The sequence below is a fragment of the Bombina bombina genome, chromosome 1 (assembly GCF_027579735.1).
Source record: "Bombina bombina isolate aBomBom1 chromosome 1, aBomBom1.pri, whole genome shotgun sequence".
Classification (NCBI taxonomy): Eukaryota; Metazoa; Chordata; class Amphibia; order Anura; family Bombinatoridae; genus Bombina; species Bombina bombina.
In genome coordinates, this window is record NC_069499.1 from 1,548,214,458 (window position 1) to 1,548,238,574 (window position 24,117).

Sequence of the window (24,117 nt, forward strand, 5' to 3'; positions counted from 1 at the left end):
TTACAGAAACCATTCAAACATACTTTATTTATGTGAAAAACATTAAAACAATACAACATAAAAAAAACTCATGCCTCTTACAGTAGATTTTGGAACAGACTGAAGTTTGTATAAAAAAAAATATAAGATGGCAGGACAGAAAGTGCTTCATATGACAAAATGGAAATGTACAGTCACATATATATTGAAGTAAAGATCCAGCAAGAAAAGATCCAGCATATTAACCAGTCAACCAAGTACCAGACTTGACTTGCCCCCAGGGGGGTTTCTTCTGCCATAAGTAGGTGCAGGCTCAGCTGGAGGGGCTTCCTTTTCAGACTCCTGAGTTTCTGCTTAAAGAGGAAACAGCTTTGTTGAGTCTTCACGAACATAAATTAGTGTTTAAATGGACATATGAACAAAAAAAAATATATACAAAAGTGCTCAAGCCCATGAACTATTACAGTCAACTCTAGATCAGTAGTTGACAGACAATGGCCAGTAACTAGTAGCTACTCATGTATGCTGCACATTATTGGTCTGGCCAGCTAGTATAACATGGCTGGTTATTTAACCCTTTTACTTTTATTAAGAGTTCTGAGCAAGCAATACTGCAATAAGAAAAAGCTAGCATGTATTATTGCTCTTGTCCCTTTACATGCAGGAAGGGGTTCACCAGGTAAGGGGAATAGGTAGGGGGTTGTGGGAGACCAACATAATCAGTATGTAATAGATACTCACCAGGTGTTTCAGCTTCACCCTGCAGAGAAGAAAAAACAAAGTCAGCGTTAATACACTAAGTCACAAGATTCTAAAGAACCAACTGCAGATCCCAATTCAACACTATTGTTCCAATACTCAGCAGGACCACCCTGTGTTAAAAAGGACACTTAAAGGGATACTAAACACAAATTTTCTCTATTTTTTATGAAAGGGATATTTAGCACTCAACTTGTAATCTGGCCCAAAGTATTTAAAGGGATAAAGAACCCAAAATCTGTCATGATTCATATGGAGCATGCAATTTTAAGCAACTTTCTAATTTACTCCTATTTTTCTTTGTTCTCTTCATTTGAAAACAGGAATGTAAGCTTATGAGCTGGCCCATCTTCGATTTAGAACCTGGGTAGCGCTTGGTGGCTATATTTAGTCAATCAGCAAGCACACATTCCTGCTTTTCAAATAAAGATACAAAAAGAATGAAGAAAATAGGAGTAAATTAGAAAGTTGCATGCTCTATCTGAATCATGAAAGAAATTTGGGATTTAGTATCCCTTTGTTAAAATGATCACTCAGAGCATGTAATAACTCCAATTTACTTTCATTAATTATGCAGGCTCTTTATGCGCTAAGATACTTCGTTCCTAATGAGCATGTGCAAGTGATCAGTAAATTCATAGCAGTAATTGGGAGATGGCTGTTAATGGATTCAGGTAAATCTACAAAGTTGCAAGCTAGACATGACCACTTTCTGCAACTACTGCAGGTTCCAAGATGCACCATTCAGCACTGCCTGAAGCCCCTTTACATGAGTTTAATTAGGTCACATGTTTAAATCTTGGCTGGGGTCACAGCCTGAACAAATTCAAAAACCATCAGCTGTTTAGAGTATAAAATAGACCCTGTATAACAAATTTATAAAAGGTCCAATACATTTGGGATTAAAGGGACATGAAACCCAAAACATGCTTCCATGATTCAGTTAGAGGATACAATTTCTTTCCTATGACATGGAGTCCACAACATAGTTTCAATTACTAGTGGGATATTTGACTCTGGGCCAGAAGGAGGAAGCAAAAAGCACCCCAGCAAAGCTGTTAAGGGTAACTACCTTACCCATAACACCCAGTAACTCTTTGCCTCTGTCAATGGAGGTTGTGCAGAGTTTGTGTCTGAAGATTTTAATCCTTTTATGGGTAATTTTTCCTGCAAGCAAGGATTGGTGTCTAGCCGTGTCCATGTCAAGTGGCTTTTAGCAGTTTTAAGTAAAACAGATTTCTAGCTGCCTTTTAACACTTTGCTACCCCTTTGTAGAAAGTCAGAGTTTGTTATTCTTCGGTCTTTCCCTACATGAAAGGGAGTGAAGCACCCGTCACACCTAACAGCATCTGTCCTGCACTTTGATCTAAGCCAAGTACATTTGCCTTCTAGGCACAGAAGGATAACAGCACTTAAAAGGTTAATACTCTTTTCAGATATTTCATTTGGGACTTAATATAAATCCTTAATTACTGATTACATGACACAAGTATTTTAATATAGTAAAAGACTCCAATATGGGGAGTTGACTTGGCCAGGGGATTTCATGGGATATAGATAGGTGGAGTCTAATTATTGGGGCTTGTTTGAAAAACGGCAAAAATATAAGGACCATTTATTAAAACGGGTTTATTCATGGTTTTTTTTTTTTTTAGAGCTGTGTAAATTTCTGTGAAGCAGTTTATTTCTAGTTACCAGCTCACGTTATAACCGCACTTCCGCTTTTACAGCTTGTCAGTGTTCTGTATCGACACCGTTTATCAGCTCACCGGATTACCAAAGGATAGAAATCACTTCTAGAAAGTTGCCTTTACTAGTGGGATATTTTTTCTTGCCGGTAGGAGCCTGACAACCGAGGCAGTTTTCAAAGTTAAATTTTGATATGTGAATCTTCAAGTGTTTAATGTTTCATATTTAATATTAAACTGAAGAATTAATTTTTGGACATTGCTAGTGGACCTGTTATTCTAAGCTATGGATGCAGAACAGGTTCAGCCTCTATGGACGTTTGATTTGTTTAGACAACCAGATTGCTACCTATGCAGGTTTTGTTCCTCTTGTTTAGCAAAAACAAAATGTAAAGAAAGAATTCTCCCTTCTGAGCCAAGTGTCTCAGGATACTCCTGTGCGTGACATGCCTCAGCTTTCTCCTCAGATATCCCAAGCCTCAATTGTTTCTCATACACCTGGGGATTTTGCCGCTCAGATTTCTTCTTCAATAACAGCAGCTTTGTCAGCTTTCCCTTTATCGGGTAAGCGTAAGAAAAATATACATCTGCCTGATAGTAAGGTTTCTGACTCTAGGTCTGCATTAGCCAATCTCAGATGTCTGAGATCTCACCTCCAGAAACTACTGAAGTATTCTAATCAGACTGACAAAAAAAAAAAAAAAAAAAAAAAAAAAACACCTTCAGAAACTGAACGGTTAATTTTAGATTTAAGCTTGAACACCTCCGGTTACTATTGGAGGTTTTAGCTACCTTAGATGACTGAACCTTTGGTTGCCGTCAACCCCACAAAGTCTTCTAAATTGGATAGAGTTTGATTCTCCATCTTCTGAAGGGATTTTTCCTGTCTCAAGGAAGATGTCTGAAATTATTGCTCAGGAATGGGATAAGCCAGGGGTTCCTTTTTCCCCTGTTTAAGAAAAACAGAATTTATGCTTACCTGATAAATTACTTTCTCCAACGGTGTGTCCGGTCCACGTCATCATCCTTACTTGTGGGATATTCTCTTCCCCAACAGGAAATGGCAAAGAGCCCAGCAAAGCTGGTCACATGATCCCTCCTAGGCTCAGCCTACCCCAGTCATTCGACCAACGTAGAGGAATATGCATAGGAGAAATCATATGATACCGTGGTGACTGTAGTTAGAGAAAATAATTCAGACCTGATTAAAAAAACCAGGGCGGGCCGTGGATCGGACACACCGTTGGAGAAAGTAATTTATCAGGTAAGCATAAATTCTGTTTTCTCCAACATAGGTGTGTCCGGTCCACAGCGTCATCCTTACTTGTGGGAACCAATACCAAAGCTTTAGGACACGGATGATGGGAGGGAGCAAATCAGGTCACCTAGATGGAAGGCACCACGGCTTGCAAAACCTGTCTCCCAAAAATAGCCTCAGAAGAAGCAAAAGTATCAAATTTGTAAAATTTGGTAAAAGTGTGCAGTGAAGACCAAGTCGCTGCCTTACATATCTGATCAACAGAAGCCTCGTTCTTGAAGGCCCATGTGGAAGCCACAGCCCTAGTGGAGTGAGCTGTGATTCTTTCAGGAGGCTGCCGTCCGGCAGTCTCATATGCCAAACGGATAATGCTTTTAAGCCAAAAAGAGAGAGGTAGAAGTTGCTTTTTGACCTCTCCTTTTAGCAGAATAAACAAAGAAGATGTTTGTCTGAAATCCTTTGTAGCCTCTAAATAGAATTTTAGAGCACGAACTACATCCAAATTGTGTAACAAACGTTCCTTCTTTGAAACTGGATTTGGACACAAAGAAGGCACAACTATCTCCTGGTTAATGTTTTTGTTAGAAACAACTTTCGGAAGAAACCCAGGTTTAGTACGCAAAACCACCTTATCTGCATTGAACACCAGATAAGGAGGAGAACACTGCAGAGCAGATAACTCTGAAACTCTTCTAGCAGAAGAAATTGCAACCAAAAACAAAACTTTCCAAGATAGTAACTTAATATCTACGGAATGTGAGGGTTCAAACGGAACCCCTTGAAGAACTGAAAGAACTAAATTGAGACTCCAAGGAGGAGTCCAAGCTTTTGTTCAGGCTCTGGTTAGAATCAAGCCTGTTTACAAACCTTTAACATCTGGCACAGCCGCCAGCTTTTTGTGAAGTAAAACAGATAAAGCAGAAATCTGTCCCTTCAAAGAACTTGCAGATAATCCTTTCTCCAAACCCTCTTGTAGAAAGGATAGAATCTTAGGAATTTTTATCTTGTTCCATGGGAATCCTTTAGATTCACACCAACAGATATATTTTTCCATATTTTATGGTAAATTTTCCTAGTTACAGGCTTTCTAGCCTGGACAAGAGTATCAATGACAGAATCTGAAAACCCACGCTATGATAAAATCAAGCGTTCAATCTCCAAGCAGTCAGTTGGAGTGAAGCCAGATTCGGATGTTCGAATGGACCTTGAACAAGAAGGTCCTGTCTCAAAGGTAGCTTCCATGGAGGAGCCGATGACATATTCACCAGGTCTGCATACCAAGTTCTGCGTGGCCATGCAGGAGCTATCAAGATCACCGAAGCCCTCTCCTGATTTTTCTGGCTACCAGCCTGGGAATGAGAGGAAACGGTGGGAATACATAAGCTAGGTTGAAGGTCCAAGGTGCTACTAGTGCATCTACTAGAGTCGCCTTGGGATCCCTGGATCTGGACCCGTAGCAAGGAACCTTGAAGTTCTGACGAGAGGCCATCAGATCCATGTCTGGAATGCCCCATAATTGAGTTATTTGGGCAAAGATTTCCGGATGGAGTTCCCACTCCCCCGGATGGAAAGTCTGACTCAGAAAATCCGCTTCCCAATTTTCCACTCCTGGGATGTGGATTGCAGACAAGTGGCAGGAGTGATTCTCCGCCCATTGAATTATTTTGGTCACTTCCTCCATCGCCAGGGAACTCCTTGTTCCCCCCTGATGGTTGATATATGCAACAGTCGTCATGTTGTCTGATTGAAACCTTATGAATTTGGCCTTTGCTAGTTGAGGCCTGAATATCGCTCTCAGTTCCAGAATGTTTGTCGGGAGAAGAGATTCTTCCCGAGACCATAGACCCTGAGCTTTCAGGGGTTCCCAGACCGCGCCCCAGCCCACCAGACTGGCGTCGGTCGTGACAATGACCCACTCTGGTCTGCGGAAGCTCATTCCCTGTGACAGGTTGTCCAGGTTCAGCCACCAACAGAGTGAATCTCTGGTTCTTTGATCTACTTGGATCGTCGGAGACAAGTCTGTATAATCCCCATTCCACTGTCTGAGCATGCACAGTTGTAATGGTCTTAGATGAATTCGTGCAAAAGGAACTATGTCCATTGCCGCAACCATCAAACCTATTACTTCCATGCACTGCGCTATGGAAGGAAGAAGAACAGAATGAAGTACTTGACAAGAGCTTAGAAGTTTTGATTTTCTGGCCTCTGTCAGAAAAATCTTCATTTCTAAGGAGTCTATTATTGTTCCCAAGAAGGGAACTCTTGTTGACGGGGACAGAGAACTTTTTTCTATGTTCACTTTCCACCCGTGAGATCTGAGAAAGGCTAGGACAATGTCCGTATGAGCCTTTGCTTTTGACAGAGACGACGCTTGAATCAGTATGTCGTCCAAGTAAGGTACTACTGCAATGCCCCTTGGTCTTAGCACCGCTAGAAGGGACCCTAGTACCTTTGTGAAAATCCTTGGAGCAGTGGCTAATCCGAATGGAAGTGCCACAAACTGGTAATGCTTTTCCAGAAAGGTGAACCTTAGGAACCGATGATGTTCCTTGTGGATAGGAATATGTAGATACGCATCCTTTAAATCCACCGTGGTCATGAATTGACCTTCCTGGATGGTAGGAAGAATTGTTCGAATGGTTTCCATTTTGAACGATGGAACCCTGAGAAATTTGTTTAGAATCTTGAGATCTAAAATTGGTCTGAATGTTCCTTCTTTTTTGGGAACTATGAACAGATTGGAGTAAAACCCCATCCCTTGTTCTCCTAATGGAACAGGATGAATCACTCCCATTCTTAACAGGTCTTCTACACAATGTAAGAATGCCTGTCTTTTTATTTGGTTTGAAGACAATTGAGACCTGTGGAACCTCCCCCTTGGGGGTAGTTCCTTGAATTCCAGGAGATAACCTTGAGAAACTTTCTAGCGCCCAAGGATCCTGAACATCTCTTGCCCAAGCCTGAGCAAAGAGAGAGAGTCTGCCCCCCACCAGATCCGGTCCCGGATCGGGGGCCAACACTTCATGCTGTTTTAGTAGCAGTGGCAGGTTTCTTGGCCTGCTTACCCTTGTTCCAGCCTTGCATCGGTCTCCAGGCTGGTTTGGTTTGAGAACTATTACCCTCTTGCTTAGAGGGTGTAGAATTTGAGGCTGGTCCGTTTCTGCGAAAGGGACGAAAAATTGGCTTATTTTTATCCTTAAAAGACCTATCCTGAGGAAGGGCATGGCCCTTTCCCCCAGTGATGTCTGAAATAATCTCTTTCAAGTCAGGGCCAAACAGCGTTTTACCCTTGAAAAGGATGTTAAGCAATTTGTTCTTGGAGGACACATCCGCTGACCAAGACTTTAGCCAAAGCGCTCTGTGCGCCACAATAGCAAAACCTGAATTTTTCGCCGCTAATCTAGCTAATTGCAAAGTGGCGTCTAAGATAAAAGAGTTAGCCAATTTAAGTGCTTGAACTCTGTCCATAACCTCCTCATACGAAGATTCTTTATTGAGCGACTTTTCTAGTTCTTCGAACCAGAAACACGCTGCTGTAGTGACGGGAACAATGCATGAAATTGGTTGTAGAAGGTAACCTTGCTGAACAAACATCTTTTTAAGCAAACCCTCTAATTTTTTTATCCATAGGATCTTTGAAAGCACAACTATCTTCTATAGGGATAGTAGTGCGTTTGTTTAGAGTAGAAACCGCCCCCTCGACCTTGGGGACTGTCTGCCATAAGTCCCTTCTGGGGTCGACCATAGGAAATAATTTCTTAAATATAGGGGGAGGAACAAAAAGGTATGCCGGGCCTTTCCCATTCCTTATTTACAATGTCCGCCACCCGCTTGGGTATAGGAAAAGCATCGGGGGGCACCGGGACCTCTAGGAACTTGTCCATCTTACATAATTTCTCTGGAATGACCAAATTGTCACAATCATCCAGAGTAGATAACACCTCCTTAAGCAGAGCGCGGAGATGTTCTAATTTAAATTTAAAAGTAATAACATCAGGTTCAGCTTGTTGAGAAATTTTTCCTGAATCTGAAATTTCTCCCTCAGACAAAACCTCCCTCCTGGCCCCTTCAGATTGGTGTGAGGGTATGTCAGAACCATTATCATCAGCGTCCTCCTGCTCTTCAGTATCTAAAACAGAGCAATCGCGCTTTCTGATAAGTGGGCATTTTGGATAAAATGTTTAATAGAATTATCCATTACAGCCGTTAATTGTTGCATAGTAAGAAGGATTGGCGCACTAGATGTACTAGGGACCTCTTGTGTGGGCAAGACTGGTGTAGACACAGAAGGGGATGATGCAGTACCATGCTTACTCCCCTCGCTTGAGGAATCATCTTGGGCAACATCATTATCAGTGGCATCATTGTCCCTACTTTGTTTGGACACTATGTCACATTCATCACATATATTTAAATGGGGAGGAACCTTGGCTTTCAAACATACAGAACATCGTCTATCTGATGGTTCAGACATGTTAACAGGCATAAACTTGATAAAGCACAAAAAACGTTTTAAAATAAAACCGTTACTGTCACTTTAAATTTTAAACTGAACACACTTTATTACTGAATATGTGAAAAAGTATGAAGCAATTGTTCAAAATTCACCAAAATTTCACCACAGTGTCTTAAAGCCTTAAAAGTATTGCACACCAAATTTGAAAGCTTTAACTCTTAAAATAACGGAACCGGAGCCGTTTTTACATTTAACCCCTATACAGTCCCTGGTATCTGCTTTGCTGAGACCCAACCAAGCCCAGAGGGGAATACGATACCAAATGACGCCTTCAATAAGCTTTTTCAGTGGTTCTTAGCTCCTCACACATGCATCTGCATGCCTTGCTTTCCAAAAACAACTGCGCATTAGTGGCGCGAAAATGAGGCTCTGCCTATGACTAGAAAAGGCCCCCAGTGAAAAAGGTGTCCAATACAGTGCCTGCCGTTTTTTTAATACATCCCCAAGATTAAAAGAACTATTTACAGTTATAATCCACTAAATATACTTATAAAGTAATCGTTTTAGCCCAGAAAAATGTCTACCAGTCTTTAAGCCCTTGTGAAGCCCTTTATTCTTATACTAAACTAAGAAAATGGCTTACCGGTTCCCATAGGGAAAATGACAGCTTCCAGCATTACCAAGTCTTGTTAGAAATGTGTCATACCTCAAGCAGCAAAGTCTGCCCACTGTTTCCCCCAACTGAAGTTAATTCATCTCAACAGTCCTGTGTGGAAACAGCCATCGATTTTAGTAACGGTTGCTAAAATCATCTTCCTCTTACAAACAGAAATCTTAATCTCTTTTCTGTTTCAGAGTAAATATTACATACCAGCACTATTTTAAAATAAACTCTTGATTGAAGAATAAAAACTACATTTAAACACCAAAAAACTCTTAACCATCTCCGTGGAGATGTTGCCTGTGCAACGGCAAAGAGAATGACTGGGGTAGGCGGAGCCTAGGAGGGATCATGTGACCAGCTTTGCTGGGCTCTTTGCCATTTCCTGTTGGGGAAGAGAATATCCCACAAGTAAGGATGACGCCGTGGACCGGACACACCTATGTTGGAGAAATGTTTCTTGTTGCTGACTATTCATGACTCATGGCACACTTCCTAAGTAAGAGCCATTTCTACTCTTGCTGAGAGAACTACCATTCCTATAGTTGCTCTTTTAAAGGACACAATGGAAAATCAGCTAGAGGCTTAAAAAAAACAAAACAAAAAAAAACCAAAAAAAACCCATCAAGGGTTACAGTGGCAAGCAGCAGCAAGTATTGCTACGGTTGCGTGAGCTGCATCTTATTGGTAGGATCCATTGTTTGATCTCAGAGGAAACTACAGGAGATACAAGGAGGATCAACGCTCTCAAATTGGCGAATACCTTTATCTGTGATGCCAATATGCAGACTGTTTGGAGCTGGCAGAGATAATTTCAGAAACTACAGGTAGAAAGGGATCTTTCCGACCTCAGGATAATAAACCTAGAGGTCGTCAGACTTCTAATTTTCATTCCTTTCGTAACTTTAAGGGACAAAAATGTCCTCTTCAAAACCAGATCAACCCAGATCCTTTTGGAAATCCAACCAGCCCTGGAACAAGGGAAAGGAAAACAAAAACCTGCTTCTGAATCAGCATGAAGGTTCCGCCCCCGATTCCAGTGTGGATCAGGCTCTTTTGTTAAGCCTGGATATGCGATGTCCCAGACCCTTTGGTGGTGGACATAGTATCCCAGGGTTACAGAATGGGATCCAAGTCTTGCCCGCCAAAGTGAAGATTTCTCCTGTCAAGATTATCCTCAAACCAAATAGAGGCCTAAAACTGAAAGACCTATATTCTCTGGGAGTTTGTTCCTGTCCATCTAAGAGAACAGGGTCTAGGATTATATTTAAATCTGTAGTTCCCAAAGGAGGAAACTTTTTGGCCCATTCTAGACCTTGTGTCTCAAATTCCTCAGGGTTCCGTCCTTCAAGATGGAACTATTTGTTCCATTCTTCCTTGGTACAGGAAGGTCAGTTTATGACACCCATAGACCTGAAGGAGGCATACCTTCATGTTGCCATCAGTATCCAAGGTTTGCCTTTCGGGACAAGCTCTTCCATTTAGTCTCCCAGAATAGTCAAAGGTTCTGGGGGTGCTATTGGCTGTGATCAGATCCCAGGGAATTGCTGTGGCACCTTATCTAGACATCTTGGTTCAGGCGTCATCTTTTCAACTAGCCCAATCTCATACAGAGATGCTGTTTTTTCTTCGTTCCCATGGGTGGAAGGTGAATTTGGAATAAAGCTCCATCTACCAAAGTGTTTCCTAGGGACTATAATAGATTCCCTGTCCATAAAGATTGTCCTGACGGAGGCCAGAAAGACCAAAATTCTTGCTTCCTGCCTTTCCATCTGGCTGATTGCATGGAGGGGATTGGTCTGATTGTGGCATCCATGGACATCATTTCTTTTGCTCTGTTCCATCTACAACTTTGATCTCCGTTCCATTCACGGAGCATACATTCGGATCACAGGATAAATCTGGACCCTCTAACAAAACTCATGGAGGGTGTCACAGGAACATCGAGGCACTTGCTTTCTGAGACTTTCCTAGAAAATTGTGACTTCGAACACCAGCCTGTTGGGCTGTGGAGCTGTTTGGGGTCATCTTAAGGCCTGTGGTCTTGGAAGAGTCCTCTCTTCCCATAAACCGCTTTTAACGCCAAGATAACTTCAATGCTCTATTAGCATGGCCTCAATTGTTGGTCCGGTGTATGAGATTCCATTTGGACATCTTAGCGGCTTACAACCACCACCAGGGACAGAATCAATGTAACCCTTTTACAGGCACATAAGAGTACAATGTGCCTGGTAGCATTGTATATATCGTTTACGCACATATCACATTGATAAATAGAAGTCATGCATGCAATTTCAGGCACAAAACAGAAGTTGGCTACTTTTGTTTGATATATCTAGCACTAACATGCTATAAACATTGTTGCATACCCTGCTGCCAGATAGACCCATGCACGCTCCTGAGCTCACCTCTAGATACAAAGAATCCTAAGTAAAACTAATGAAAAATTGGGAGTTTTTTTTTTTTTTTTTTAAAGTCATGCTCTATAAACCCATTTAAAGGGACAATTACCCAATAATTTTTTATTGTTTAAATAGATCATTCTTGATTACCAATTCCCCAGTTTTGCATAACCAAAACTTTTAATATACATTTTAACTCTGATTACCTTTTATCTAAGGCTCTGCAGACTGCCCCTTATCTCTGGCTAAATTGCAAGTTTGTAAAATGCACAATTAATGCTTGTTCCTGCATAACTCCATGCAAGTAAGCACAATGTCATCTATATGGCACACGAACTAGCACTGCCTGTGATGATAAAATGCAATGAGAAGCTGAGAAAGCAAAGGTAAATGGGCAGTAAAGTCTTTATAAATTAAAGGCCCATGTTTCAAAAGTGGTGAGGCGATGACTACTGGGTTCCTGACAGCCGTTTTATAGGTTTAATATAGGGTTCTTTCTTCCCTCTCCTAATGATTAATATGTAATTGTATTTTGTATACTATGGTTGTAATAACACTGTACCTACACACTTACCTCAGGTATTACAACTTTAGGTATAATAAAATGAAAAGGGTTAAAAAAAACTGGGAACAGTTTGTGGAGATGACCGACTGTACCCCTTTAACTCAGATAATTTTGCCAGCCGAGTAGCATTATGAAGTAGACAGGTGGTGGGGGTCATATTTTAAGCTATCCAAAGCATAAATGAAACCCCATTTAGAAAATTGTATTTAATTATAAATTCCCCAATAAAAATAACATTTTAATGGTTAATTTTAGCTTAAAGGGACAGTCTAGTCCCAAATAAACTCATGATTAAGACAGAGCATGCAGTTTTAAATATATATCCCAATTTACTTTTATCACCAATTTTGTTTTGTTCTCTTGGTATTCTTAGTTTAAAGCTAAACCTAATTTCTTAGACCTTGAAGGCCGCCTCTTATCTGAATGCAATTTGACAGTTTTGTACTACTAGAGGGTATTAGATCACGTTTGTCATCGATAACACTGCTCACGCATGTGGATATACAGGTAGCCCTCAGTTTACGCCGGGGTTAGGTTCCAGAAGGAATGGTTGTAAATCGAAACCGTTGTAAATTGAAACCCAGTTTATAATGTAAGTCAATGGGAAGTGAGGGAGATAGGTTCCAGGTCCCTCTCAAAATTGTCATAACACCCAATACATTATTTTTAAAGCTTTGAAATTTAGACTTTAAATGCTAAACAGCATTATAAACCAAATAAAATAAACACAGACTTCACTTGCATTTTTCTGAAAACAGTTCTTTCTATGCATTCCAATCTGGGCTGGGTTAGACAGGAAGATCTTGTTCCTTTGAAATCTGCTTGATAGCTCAGGTCTGGTTAAACTGATTAATTTCAGCTTGCTTTGCTGCAACACAAGCCGACAGCTCCACCTACTGGTTATTTTAATAAATGCACTGCTTCAATAGCAGTCACATGACTGGAAAAAAGGTTGTTATTCTGAAACGGTGTAAATTGAACCGTTTTAAAACGAGGGCCACCTGTACTTAAGTCAGCACTGATTGGTTAAAATGCAAGTGTCAAAAGAACCGAAATAAAGGGGCAGTTTGCAGAGGCTTAGATACAGGGTAATCAGTGATCATGTATCTTTAAATAAAGATTCTGGTGAAGACTGTCCCTTTAGGGTTGGCTAAAATTTTAGCCAGTAAAATCAGATGGTGCACTCTGACAGAAGGAATAAGTGTTCAGCCTGTCATAAAACTTTAACCCCTTAATGACTAAGGACATGCCAGTCATGTCCTACAAAAAGTGTCAGTTAATGACTAAAGATGTCAGACGTCTTCTGGGGGTTTCAAGCAGTGGAAACGCTTGTGATTGCTTCCAAGGTACTGCAGTGATGCCTTACTGCAATACCTTTTTTTTACCCACTGATGCAGAGATCCACTCTGACACTCTGCATCAGCCAGCGATGGTGCGAGCCATAGCAGGGAGGCGGCCCATCGCTGAAGGGTGTTCCAGACACTGCAGGAGCGTGCCATTAAAAAACACATACTGACAGTCCCTGGGAAGGAGGGAGGGAAAAATCAGTGTTGGGAAAGGGGTAGGGTATTGAGGGTGGGCAGCTACACAACAGAAAAATGGGGTATTTATTAAAAAAAAAAAAAAAAAAATTGAACAAACTGGGTACTGGCAGCATATAGGTAGAGGGTCATGGACTAAGGGGGGGGGGGGGGGGGGGCGGAAATCCAACACTGCAGAATATAAAACAATTTAAAAACTAACTTATTTTAGTACTGGCAGTAACAATTGTGAGGTGGGGAGGAAAGCCGTTTGAGAAGGGTCAAGATGCGTCAGGTGAGAGGCTGATCTCTACACTAAAGCTAAAATTAACCCCTTCACTGCTGGGCATAATACAAGTGTCGTGCGCAGCAGCATTCTAATTTCCAAAAAGCAATGCCAAAGCCATAGATGTCTGCTATTTCTGAACAAAGGGGATCCCATAGAAGCATTTACAACCATTTGTGTCATAATTGCACAAGCTGTTTGTAAATAATTTCAGTGAGAAACCTAAAGTCTGTTTGACTTGCATTTGGCGGTGAAATGGTGGCATGAAATATACCAAAATAGGCCTAGATCAATACTTTGGGTTGCCTATTTAAAAAAAAAAAAAAAGTTTGGAAATAGCAAAGTGCTATTTGTCCTATAACTTGCAAAAAAGCAAAGAACATGTAAACATTGGATATTTCTAAACAGGACAAAATTTAGAAACTATTTAAGCATGGGTGTTTTTTGGTGGCTGTAGATGTGTAAGATTTGGGGGGTCATTTAGAAAGTGTTTTTCCCATTTTCATAATTTTATATATTTTTTTATAGTAAGTTATGATGAAAAAAAAATGGTATCTTTAGAAAGTCCATTTAATGGTGATAAAAACTATAAGTTTACAGTAAATGAGGAGGAAAGTTACAGCTAAACACAAACGTAAATATAGCCCTTGTCCCTAACGGTAAGAAAATTAAAAATGGTCTGGTCAATAAAGGGACAAAACAAAAATATGCCATGATTTGGATAGAACAAACATTTTTAAACAACTTTCCAATTTACTTCTATTATCAAATTTGTTTCATTATCTACTTATCCTTTGCTGAAGGAGTATCATTGCACTACTGGCAGCCAGCTGAACACATCTAGTTAGCCAATCACAAGACAAATTGTAGGCACCAATCAGCAGCTAGCTCCCACTAGTGTATGATATGAAAGTACTCAATTTTGTTTATAGATTTACAGATTCCATCACAAGTACTTTTAAAAATCAAATTCCAAAGAAATGTTCAGCCCAAATCTTGCCAATCCCTATTGTTACATGCCTGCTTTCCTTTAACTTCAGTGTCAGATTGTCAAGCAGAACGTTAGTCACTAGGGAGCTAAAATTGCACAAGGCTAACAATGAGGAAAGTGAATAATATCCATGTCAAAGGCAGTGACACTCCTGCCAGGAATTCGACCTCTTCTAGGTTACTTTCCTAGAAGTCCCAAGAGCATATGACTAAGACCTCAATCTACTCTACAGATAACTAAACAAACTTAAAATCTCTCACAAATATTTAATTTGTACCTTTATTAAAGTACAGATGCTGCAAAACAGTTTCTCTCAACTATAGGCCATGATATCTTATCTAGATCACTGGTTTTCAAACCTGTACTCAGGCCTCTTACAGGCCAGATTTTGAGAATAGCTGAACTGGAGCACAGGTGAAATTAGTAAACATTCTACCTGCTCTCACCTAAGGTAGTCCTGAAAATCTGGCCTGTTGGAGACAGGTTTGAAAACCAGTGATCTAGAGCACATGTGAAATAACCACAGCAGGTTAGCAACCATGCTACTGGTCAGTTGATTATTTCACCTGTGCTCTAATTAAAGGGACATAATACCCCATATACTAAAGCACTTGAAAGTGATGCAGCATAGCTAAAATGCCGATATCTTAAAAAAAAGAAAAAGAGCCAGTTTCATAAGTGCAGAAGTCATGCTTTGATGCAGTGATCGTGAGATTTTATATTAAACTGAATATGGAGATAACATGTCTGCGAGATACACGCTCCCTTGCAAGTCCCAGGACTAATTTCCGAATTGGCTGTTTAAAGTGAATGTCAACTTTAGCTTAATGTAATTATAGTACCAAGCTCAAAAAAATAAAAAAAAATATATATATATATATATATATAGGGATCACATCTACAACCAACAAAAAACACCTATGCTAAATAGTTTCCAAATTTTGTCTTGAGTTTAGAAATACCCAATGGTTACATGTTCTTTGCAAGTTATAGGGCAATACATACAAGTAGCACTTTGCCATTTCCAAACCACATTTTTCAAAATTAGCGCTAGTTACATTGGGACACTGATATCTTTCAGGAATCCCTGAATATCTATTGACATGTATTTATTTTTAGAAGACATTCCAAAGTATTTATCAAGGCCCATTTTGGTATATTTCATGCCACCATTTCACTGCCAAATGCGATCAAATAAAAAAAATTGTTCGCTTTTTCACAAATGTTATGGTTCTCACTGAAATTTACCAACAGCTTGTGCAATTATGGCACAAATGGTTGTAAATGCTTCTCTGGGATCCCCTTTGTTCAGAAATGCAGACTTATATGGCTTTGGTGTTTCTTTTTGGCAATTAGAAGGCCGCTAAATGCCGCTGCGCACCACACATGTATTATGGCTAGCAGTGAAGGGGTTAATTAGGTAGCATGTAGGGAGCTTGCAGGGTTAATTTTAGATTTAGTGTAGAGCTCAGCCTCCCACCCCCCCTGATCCCTCCCAAACAGCTCTCCTTCCCCCACCCCACAATTGTCCCTGCCATGTTAAGTACTGGCAGAAAGTCTGCCAGTACTAAAATAAGTATATATATATATATATATATATATATATATATATATATATATTTTTTTTTTTAAATATGCATATTTACATATGCTGCTCTGTAGGATCCCCTTAGCCCCCCAACAGCTCTAACCCTCCCCTTCAAACTTATTGGTAGCCATCTTGGGTACTGGAAGCTGTCTGCCAGCACCCAGTTTACAGTAAAATCTTTTAATATTTTTCTGTAGTGTAGCTCCCCCCCAAAGACCAACCCCCACCCCCTCCCAGATCCCTTAGAGGGTTTCATTTTTAGCCCCCTCTGCCACTATTTTGCAATATTTTTCTGTAGTGTAGCAGTTCCCACCCGCTCCCTACCAGTGCACGCCCCATCGATGGCTGCCCACCTGCCTCCTACCCAACAACGATAACGGCCATCGATGTCCGGTGCAGAGAGAGTGTCTCTCTGCATCGGATGGCAAAGGGGGGGGGGGGTTATTGCATAATGCCTCGATAGCGAGGCATCACTGCAATAACCGGAAGGTGGCTGGAAGCGATCAGGATCGCTTTCCAAGGACGTACAAAATACTGTCCTTTGAGGACGTACAGCGTACATCCTTGGTCCTTAAGGGGTTAAATATTCATAATTGGATAGGAGCAGAAAATGGCCACTAAGCCCCACCCACAGTGTATATTTTGATATAAGTTTCAATAATCAGTGGACTCAAGTTTCTGCTTACACATGCTAATTTGTGCATAAGCAATTAGAAATTGCCAACTAAAAAAAAATTATTAAACATGCACTGCTAAACTATCATGCAAAAAACCCCAGCTAACTGGACAAGAAAGCTGTGGGTGAAGCTTGGTGGCCATTTTTAGCCACTAACCCCCTATTTAAAACGTCCCCATTGCAAGATGCTCATCTGGCATGTAACAATAAGTAATAAAGCAGTGTAAGGTCTAGACTGTCCCTTAAAGGGACATGAAACCCAAAAAGTCCCATGATTCAGATAGAGAATACAATTTTAAACAAATTTCTAATCTACTTCTATTATCCAATTTATTTTATTCTCGTTATCATTTGAAGGAGCAGCAATGCACTACTGGTTTCTAACTGAACACATGGGTGAGCTAATGACAGTTTATATATGTAGCCACCAATCAACAGCTAGAACCTAGGTTCTCTGCTGCACATGAACTTGCCTAGATAAACATTTTAGCAAAGGATAAGAGAATGAAGCAAATTAAAATAGAAGTAAATTGGAAAGTTTGAAATTGTATTCTCTCCGAATCATGAAAAAAGTTTTGGGTTTCATATCCCTTCAACTTAGAAAATTAAAGGGTTTGCCTAAAACACCCCAGGGGCATTTTTATTCTTTAAATTTTACACTGCAGCGGTTTTGTTAAAATACTTAGCTTTTTTCTTCTTTTAAGTCGGACAAGCAAACCCCCCCGCTAGCAGCTCCTCTGTACTAGAGTCAGAAATTACGAATCTGTCTCTCCCCCCCACACCCAAAGCAAACATTTCCTGAGGCCACACCATGATTGGAGGAAGCCGGTTTCGTCATTGCTGTTCTGAGTACAGCATGAGAAGCTGGCGGGGGATTGCTAGTCCGTCTGGGAAGAAGATATGTAAGTATTTTAACAACTACTGCAATGTAAACTTCAATGAATAAAAGTGCCACGGTTTTTAAAAACCAGGCACTCATTTACGAAATTTTACTCTCACTTTAAAAAGCACATGGCAAGCTTTAAAAAAAAAAAAACAAACCCAAGGTTACCACATATCTGCCCCTAATTTGCAGCGTGTTATATTTCCTGATGTAAAGAAAGAATGGTGATTTTGTCAACACAATGACTAGCTGTGTCTTCTGTAAAAGTATGGATTAGCTCCTCCAAATAAGCAGTTTGTTGCAATTGTTTTTCAATAGTAAAGCAACAAAGAACGTGTTAATTTGTTGTACTAACCTTCAGACTGTTAGTGTCAAAGTGAAGGTCAATTTAGATTAATCGGTTCCTGGTTTTTAATAATTAAAACAAGGGCACTTTAATTCATCAAAATTTACATTTCATCCATTTTCTTCAATTATTTACCTTTTAATCTTAACAGCCGCTCCAGCACTTTCCCCGGCCGTTGGAAGCCTCTTCATATGTCAGAAATTACGAATCCGGTTCACTCCGATCACAACTCCCCCCCCCCCGGGGAATCTTGGCCTGAGGCAACGCTGCGATCGGAAGCCGGATTCATCATTTTGGACACACGAAGAGGGCTTGCGACAGACAAAGTGTTGGAGCAGCTGTGAAGATTAAAAAAGAAAAACCGAGTAAAATGTAAAATAATGAATTAAAGTGCCCTTTTTAATAGGATTATGAAAAACCGGGCACAGATTTGTCTAAATTGACACTCACTTTAATGTATTCAAACACTGCAGAAAATTACCAGGCGTTTATGGTCCCTTTAAAGAAATAGTCTAGTCAAAATTAAACTTTCATAATTCAGATAGAGCAGCAATTTTCAGCAACGTTCTAATTTACTCCTATTATCAATTTTTCTTCATTCTCTTTGTTTCTTTATTTGAATGTGAGCTTAGGAGTTAGCCGATTTTTGGTTCACCACCTGTGTTGCGCTCGCTGATTGGTGGCTACATTTAGACACCAATCAGAAAGTGCTAACCAGGTGCTAAACCAAAAATGGTACAGCTACTATGCTTATATTCCTGCTTTTTAATAAAAATACAAAGAATGGAGTAAATTAGAAAGTTGGAGAAACAAAAAGAAAATTGTAGTCCGCTCGCCTTCGTTTTAAATACAATAATAATTCAAATTAGAGTAGGTAGGTGCAACCTGGTAGGTACATTTACATACAAGGGGTAGAAAGAAAGGAATTACCGGTATATGGTAAGGCTAAAAAAAAAAAAAAAAAAAAAAAAAAAAAAAAAAGGGACCAGGGATACTGCACACTACTTAAATAACCACAAATCAAGAGTGACCAAATATAATATACCAAAGTGAAATTTTATTAGTGAAATGAACCGAAACAATTACTACCTAAGAAACAAACTAAAAAATAAAAAAGAAAGAAAACAAAAACACACATAACAGACAACACTTGGGCCCCACATACACCTTAAAATGTACTAAGCCGTGCGCAGCACTACAGCCGTGGGATTCCCCCACCCCTAGCCGGTCTAGACACATTACGCCCTGTGTGGAGGAGTGAGCGGAAGAAAATCACAGACAGGTATCAGTTTCTCTACAGGAGAGGTAACGGTAGAACAACTAACTGTCTATGGACGGACGAACATTAACTACCTCACTCATATTCCTCATGTGGATACCCCACACTGGGTTGTTAATGAGAAATTAAAGGGACAGTTCACCCAAAAACTCTCCCCTTTAAATTATTCCCAATGATCCTTTTTACCTGCTAGAGTGTATTAAATTGGTTGCAAGTAGCTCCTTTACTCATATTTCAGCATTTGAAATAGCTGATTTAGCATGTGGTTTCCCAACCTATACTGAAAGTTTTGATACTGGTGTATACGCTATTGACAAGCCTAAGTAAGCACAGCCAGCAGAAGAGATTACACTCTCAGTGGGATGCAGGATAGTTAAGTAATAAAATGATAATTTTCCATTGTTCTCTCTATGTATTGAGCTTTGGTGTTCGACAAAGTTGCCTTTATAGAAAACTACACGTGACTTTAATCCTTGCAATATTAACCCACTATCGCTGCTTCATTGTTGCTATTTGCCTTGAGCCTTTACAAGATTTTTTCCATCCATTCCAGCTGATATCTCTATCTCTATATATCTATCGTGACATTTCTATTTGGTGAAGTACTTGTGCACTTTTTTGCCTGCCGGTTTAGTACATTTTAAGGTGTATGTGGGGCCCATGTGTTGTCTGTTATGTGTACGTTTTTGTTTTTTATTTTATTTATGTGTATTTCTTAGGTAGTAATTGTTTAGGTTAATTTCACTAATAAAATTTCACTTTGGTATATTATATTTGGTCACTCTTGATTTGTGGTTATTTAATTAGTGTGCAGTATCCCTGGTCTTTTTTAGGCCTTACCTTATACCGGTAATTCCTCTTTCTACCCCTTGTATGTAAATTAGAAAGTTGTATGCTCTCTGAATCATGGAAGGTTAAAATTTAACTAGACTAGTCCTTTAATGACCCAGGCACCTGTCGTCATGAAAAGCTGCTAGGCATTATTGCTGCATAAGCATAGGTCTCATTTATTGGGGTACAACTGCCAGGATTAATAAAGTCTAATGTATGCTGTTGAAATGATAAAGCACAAACCTTTTCATCAGCTGCATCTCCACACTCCCCATCAGGGCATGTCCTCTGCTCCACATCATCTAACACCTCAGAGTCTGTATTTTCAGGGACACCTGAGGATATAGTGTAGTTATTAGATAGAGTTCCAATGTTGTAAGCAATATAATGTACACCACTGTAGTCAATAATGAAGCGTTTCTATAGCAAGAAGTTCCATGCATCCCAACTAGAGTAATCATTTCTTCTTAGCTCCCCACCAGGATGGTCACTGAAATAATGTCACTAACTGCTTTCATGTAAGCCTAGCGGGATCATCGATGGTTGTTCTGTATTTAATGCAATAAATATGTCAAACTTAGAATTGAGTGTCACCTGTTTTCTGAGCTTGGGGTGGAGGTATAGGATCGTTGTCTGGGATGCCAAATATGTTTGACGCCATCTTGTACCGTCTGGCAGGTTGTGCTTTGTCATCACTGGCTCCAAAGGTGAAGCTAGACCCCCCACCTGGAGGTCTCAAAACCCTATTTTAAGAGAAAGGCATAAGAGTCTACAAGCAGCACAAACAAATACAATTCCTATACTGTTTAAAATTCTGTAAGAAGCACTAGAAACTGCTAACTTAATCAGATATTACATTATTGCAATACTGCCAACACTGCCCACTAATCTCAGTTAAAAAAACAACCCTGCTCTGGGTGGTTAATCCTTATATCCTAGCATGAGCTAATCAGGTTGTTTACTATAATTTGCAATAATCCTGTCAACTAAAACCCTTGCACATCACCTATAATCAGTCTAATCTAACAGAGCAGACTGACCCCTTACCCACTGGCAGGTGTAGGTTATAGCAACAGTTAGCAGCATCCGGATGGTTAATCCTTATATCCTAGCAAGAGCTAATCAGGGTGTGTACCATAATACTGTCAACTAAGACCCTTGCACATCACCTATAATAAATCTAATCTAACAGATCAGCCTGACCCTTAGCCACAGGCAGGTGCAGGTTATGTCAGCAATTAGCAGCAACCTGTCAAACATAATGACACCAATTTAGCAAGATTATTAGTTAGAGGGATAATACCAAGGCTGAAGGCATGACATCGTTAAACCTAATGACAGTGTCAGGTCTGCAGTACCCACAGGCATCTGGATTGTTGGCACACGTTGGATACAGCATCCCTACATCATGCAGATTCCCACATCCTGCGTGTCATCCTTTTGTTAGGCCCACACCCAGCTTCCGCCTGAGGATCAGCAACTGACAGCAGGCCTCGCCCAGCTCCACTACACAAGGACCACTCATTACCCAGCATTTGGGAGAAACATCACACTCATGTCCTGCCCCCGCTTCCCTATGGATCACAGACAAAAAACCCCACCCATTCCAGAAAATCAGCAGTACAGGAGTGTGATTTATGTCATCATAAAATAATAAAAGCACTGTGCCAAGGGGCCTACAGATTATATTCTATATGTAACAAGCCCCACAGGTCAGGGATCCAAGAATGGTTATCTGATCCCATTGTGATAGCTACAGGACAGCAGCATACCGGAATATGCCCAGACACGGTCAGGCAACTAGTCTAGTTAAATTACGGTCTATACGTGATTTTAGCTCCCAAGTCATTAAAAAAAACTATATGAAGCGAATACTAGAGTACCACTTACTCACCCATTGCTTTACAGACCAGTACCCATCACAGTCTACGACCCGCATTACTGATCACTATACATCCCACGCGTGACATAACACGAGCGGGGTTAATAGGTCTATACAATACATGTATAGGGTCACGCGTATGAATAGTTACACACAGTGGGAACGCTACACGTGGGGTAAGCGTACACACACTAGCAATGACACGAATAGAAAAACATAACAGGGATCCCTAGTAAGTACCTGGAACTGCTGCGACCCTCCGGGTCCAAACCGCTGAAGTTAATTGTAGTGGTCATGATTTCAAATCCGAGTAACTGTTTTACCAGATGCGACACCGGGGCTATTTATATAGTGAGCCACGCCTCTGTGCGACTCCTATTAGCTGCTTCGAATCGATATGCTGTGTCCCATTGGCGGGTTGAGCAAAATGAAGCATATTGGTTGGCTGAGGGTAATGTCTCTCAAGATTAGGTCCCGCCTGGTGTGTTGTGTCGGCTTCTAGAAAGGTTGATCCAATAAAAAGATACTGATGAGAAAATGCCGGGTGCGTGCTTGCGCGCTGATTGGTCAGTGCGGATATGAGTCAGGGCTCATAGGTCTCTTTGTGGAAACTGTGGCTGCTGGTCCTTCGAGAACCATAACGTCAGGGGGCTGCAGATAAGGTGACAGAAGGAGGGAGATGGAGAGGCAGATTAGAGATATAAAATGGTGTGAGACGTCAGCCCCCAGTGTGTGACACTTCAGGAAAGAAAGTGTTTCAGGCTAAAACTGCACAGACGCACAATGAGGTGTCTATACATGATAAAATAATATGTGTGACTGCACAAAGACAAGAAACAGGGTGGGGTGGCATGGAGAGGGCATAAGTGCACAAAGGAAAAAAAACATTTATAGGAAATAGGGGGATTGTGACAGAGCAGAGACAAACATACAAAATAAGAAAGGGTGTGACAGTGCACAAAAGAGAGACAGTCTGAGGTGGCACACTAATAAAAGAGGCAGAGTGGGGAGGCATAAACAGCTGTGAGAGAGCACCCATGACAAGACAGTTACTAAGAGGGTATAGAAATATTTGAGACTAAAGGAGAAAAGACAGACTGAACAGCTATAGGGAGGAGACAAAAGAGAATAGAGACTGAGGTGCCAGAGAGAGGGATTCAGAAATGCATAAATGAGGAGATACAGTAAAGGCTATAAGGGACAGGTGAGACTACTAGCCCCTCAACCTGTAGAGTGTAAGCTCAAGGGACAGGTGAGACATACTAACCCCTCAACCTGTAGAGTGTAAGCTCAAGGGACAGGTGAGACATACTAACCCCTCAACCTGTAGAGTGTAAGCTCAAGGGACAGGTGAGACTACTAACCCCTCAACCTGTAGAGTGTAAGCTCAAGGGACAGGTGAGACATACTAACCCCTCAACCTGTAGAGTGTAAGCTCAAGGGACAGGTGAGACATACTAACCCCTCAACCTGTAGAGTGTAAGCTCAAGGGACAGGTGAGACATACTAACCCCTCAACCTGTAGAGTGTAAGCTCAAGGGACAGGTGAGACATACTAACCTCTCAACCTGTAGAGTGTAAGCTCAAGGGGCAGGTGAGACATACTAACCTCTCAACCTGTAGAGTGTAAGCTCAAGGGACAGGTGAGACTACTAACCTCTCAACCTGTAGAGTGTAAGCTCAAGGGACAGGTGAGACATACTAACCCCTCAACCTGTAGAGTGTAAGATCAAGGGACAGGTGAGACTACTAACCTCTCAACCTGTAGAGTGTAAGCTCAAGGGACAGGTGAGACTACTAACCTCTCAACCTGTAGAGTGTAAGCTCAAGGGACAGGTGAGACATACTAACCCCTCAACCTGTAGAGTGTAAGCTCAAGGGACAGGTGAGACTACTAACCTCTCAACCTGTAGAGTGTAAGCTCAAGGGACAGGTGAGACATACTAACCCCTCAACCTGTAGAGTGTAAGCTCAAGGGACAGGTGAGACTACTAACCCCTCAACCTGTAGAGTGTAAGCTCAAGGGACAGGTGAGACATACTAACCCCTCAACCTGTAGAGTGTAAG

General features: G+C 40.8%; 1 protein-coding gene across 3 annotated transcripts; it reads right to left on the minus strand.

Moving 5' to 3' along the window:
• On the minus strand, positions 1-22,417 carry JPT1 (Jupiter microtubule associated homolog 1). Of its 3 annotated transcripts, none has more exons than XM_053708892.1 (5): positions 22,291-22,417; positions 20,763-20,911; positions 20,412-20,503; positions 721-739; positions 1-332 (listed from the first exon to the last, which is right to left on the minus strand). In XM_053708892.1, the coding sequence occupies exons 1-5, from the start codon at positions 22,344-22,346 to the stop codon at positions 229-231; spliced, it is 420 nt and encodes a 139-aa protein (XP_053564867.1). In that variant the 5' UTR covers positions 22,347-22,417; the 3' UTR covers positions 1-228. The 3 variants fall into 3 exon arrangements, with proteins under 3 accessions (XP_053564867.1, XP_053564864.1, XP_053564865.1); XM_053708889.1 differs by lacking the exon at positions 22,291-22,417 and adding an exon at positions 21,472-21,610; XM_053708890.1 differs by lacking the exon at positions 22,291-22,417 and adding an exon at positions 21,472-21,609 and having other exon boundaries at positions 1-329.
• Positions 22,418-24,117: the final 1,700 nt, after the last annotated feature.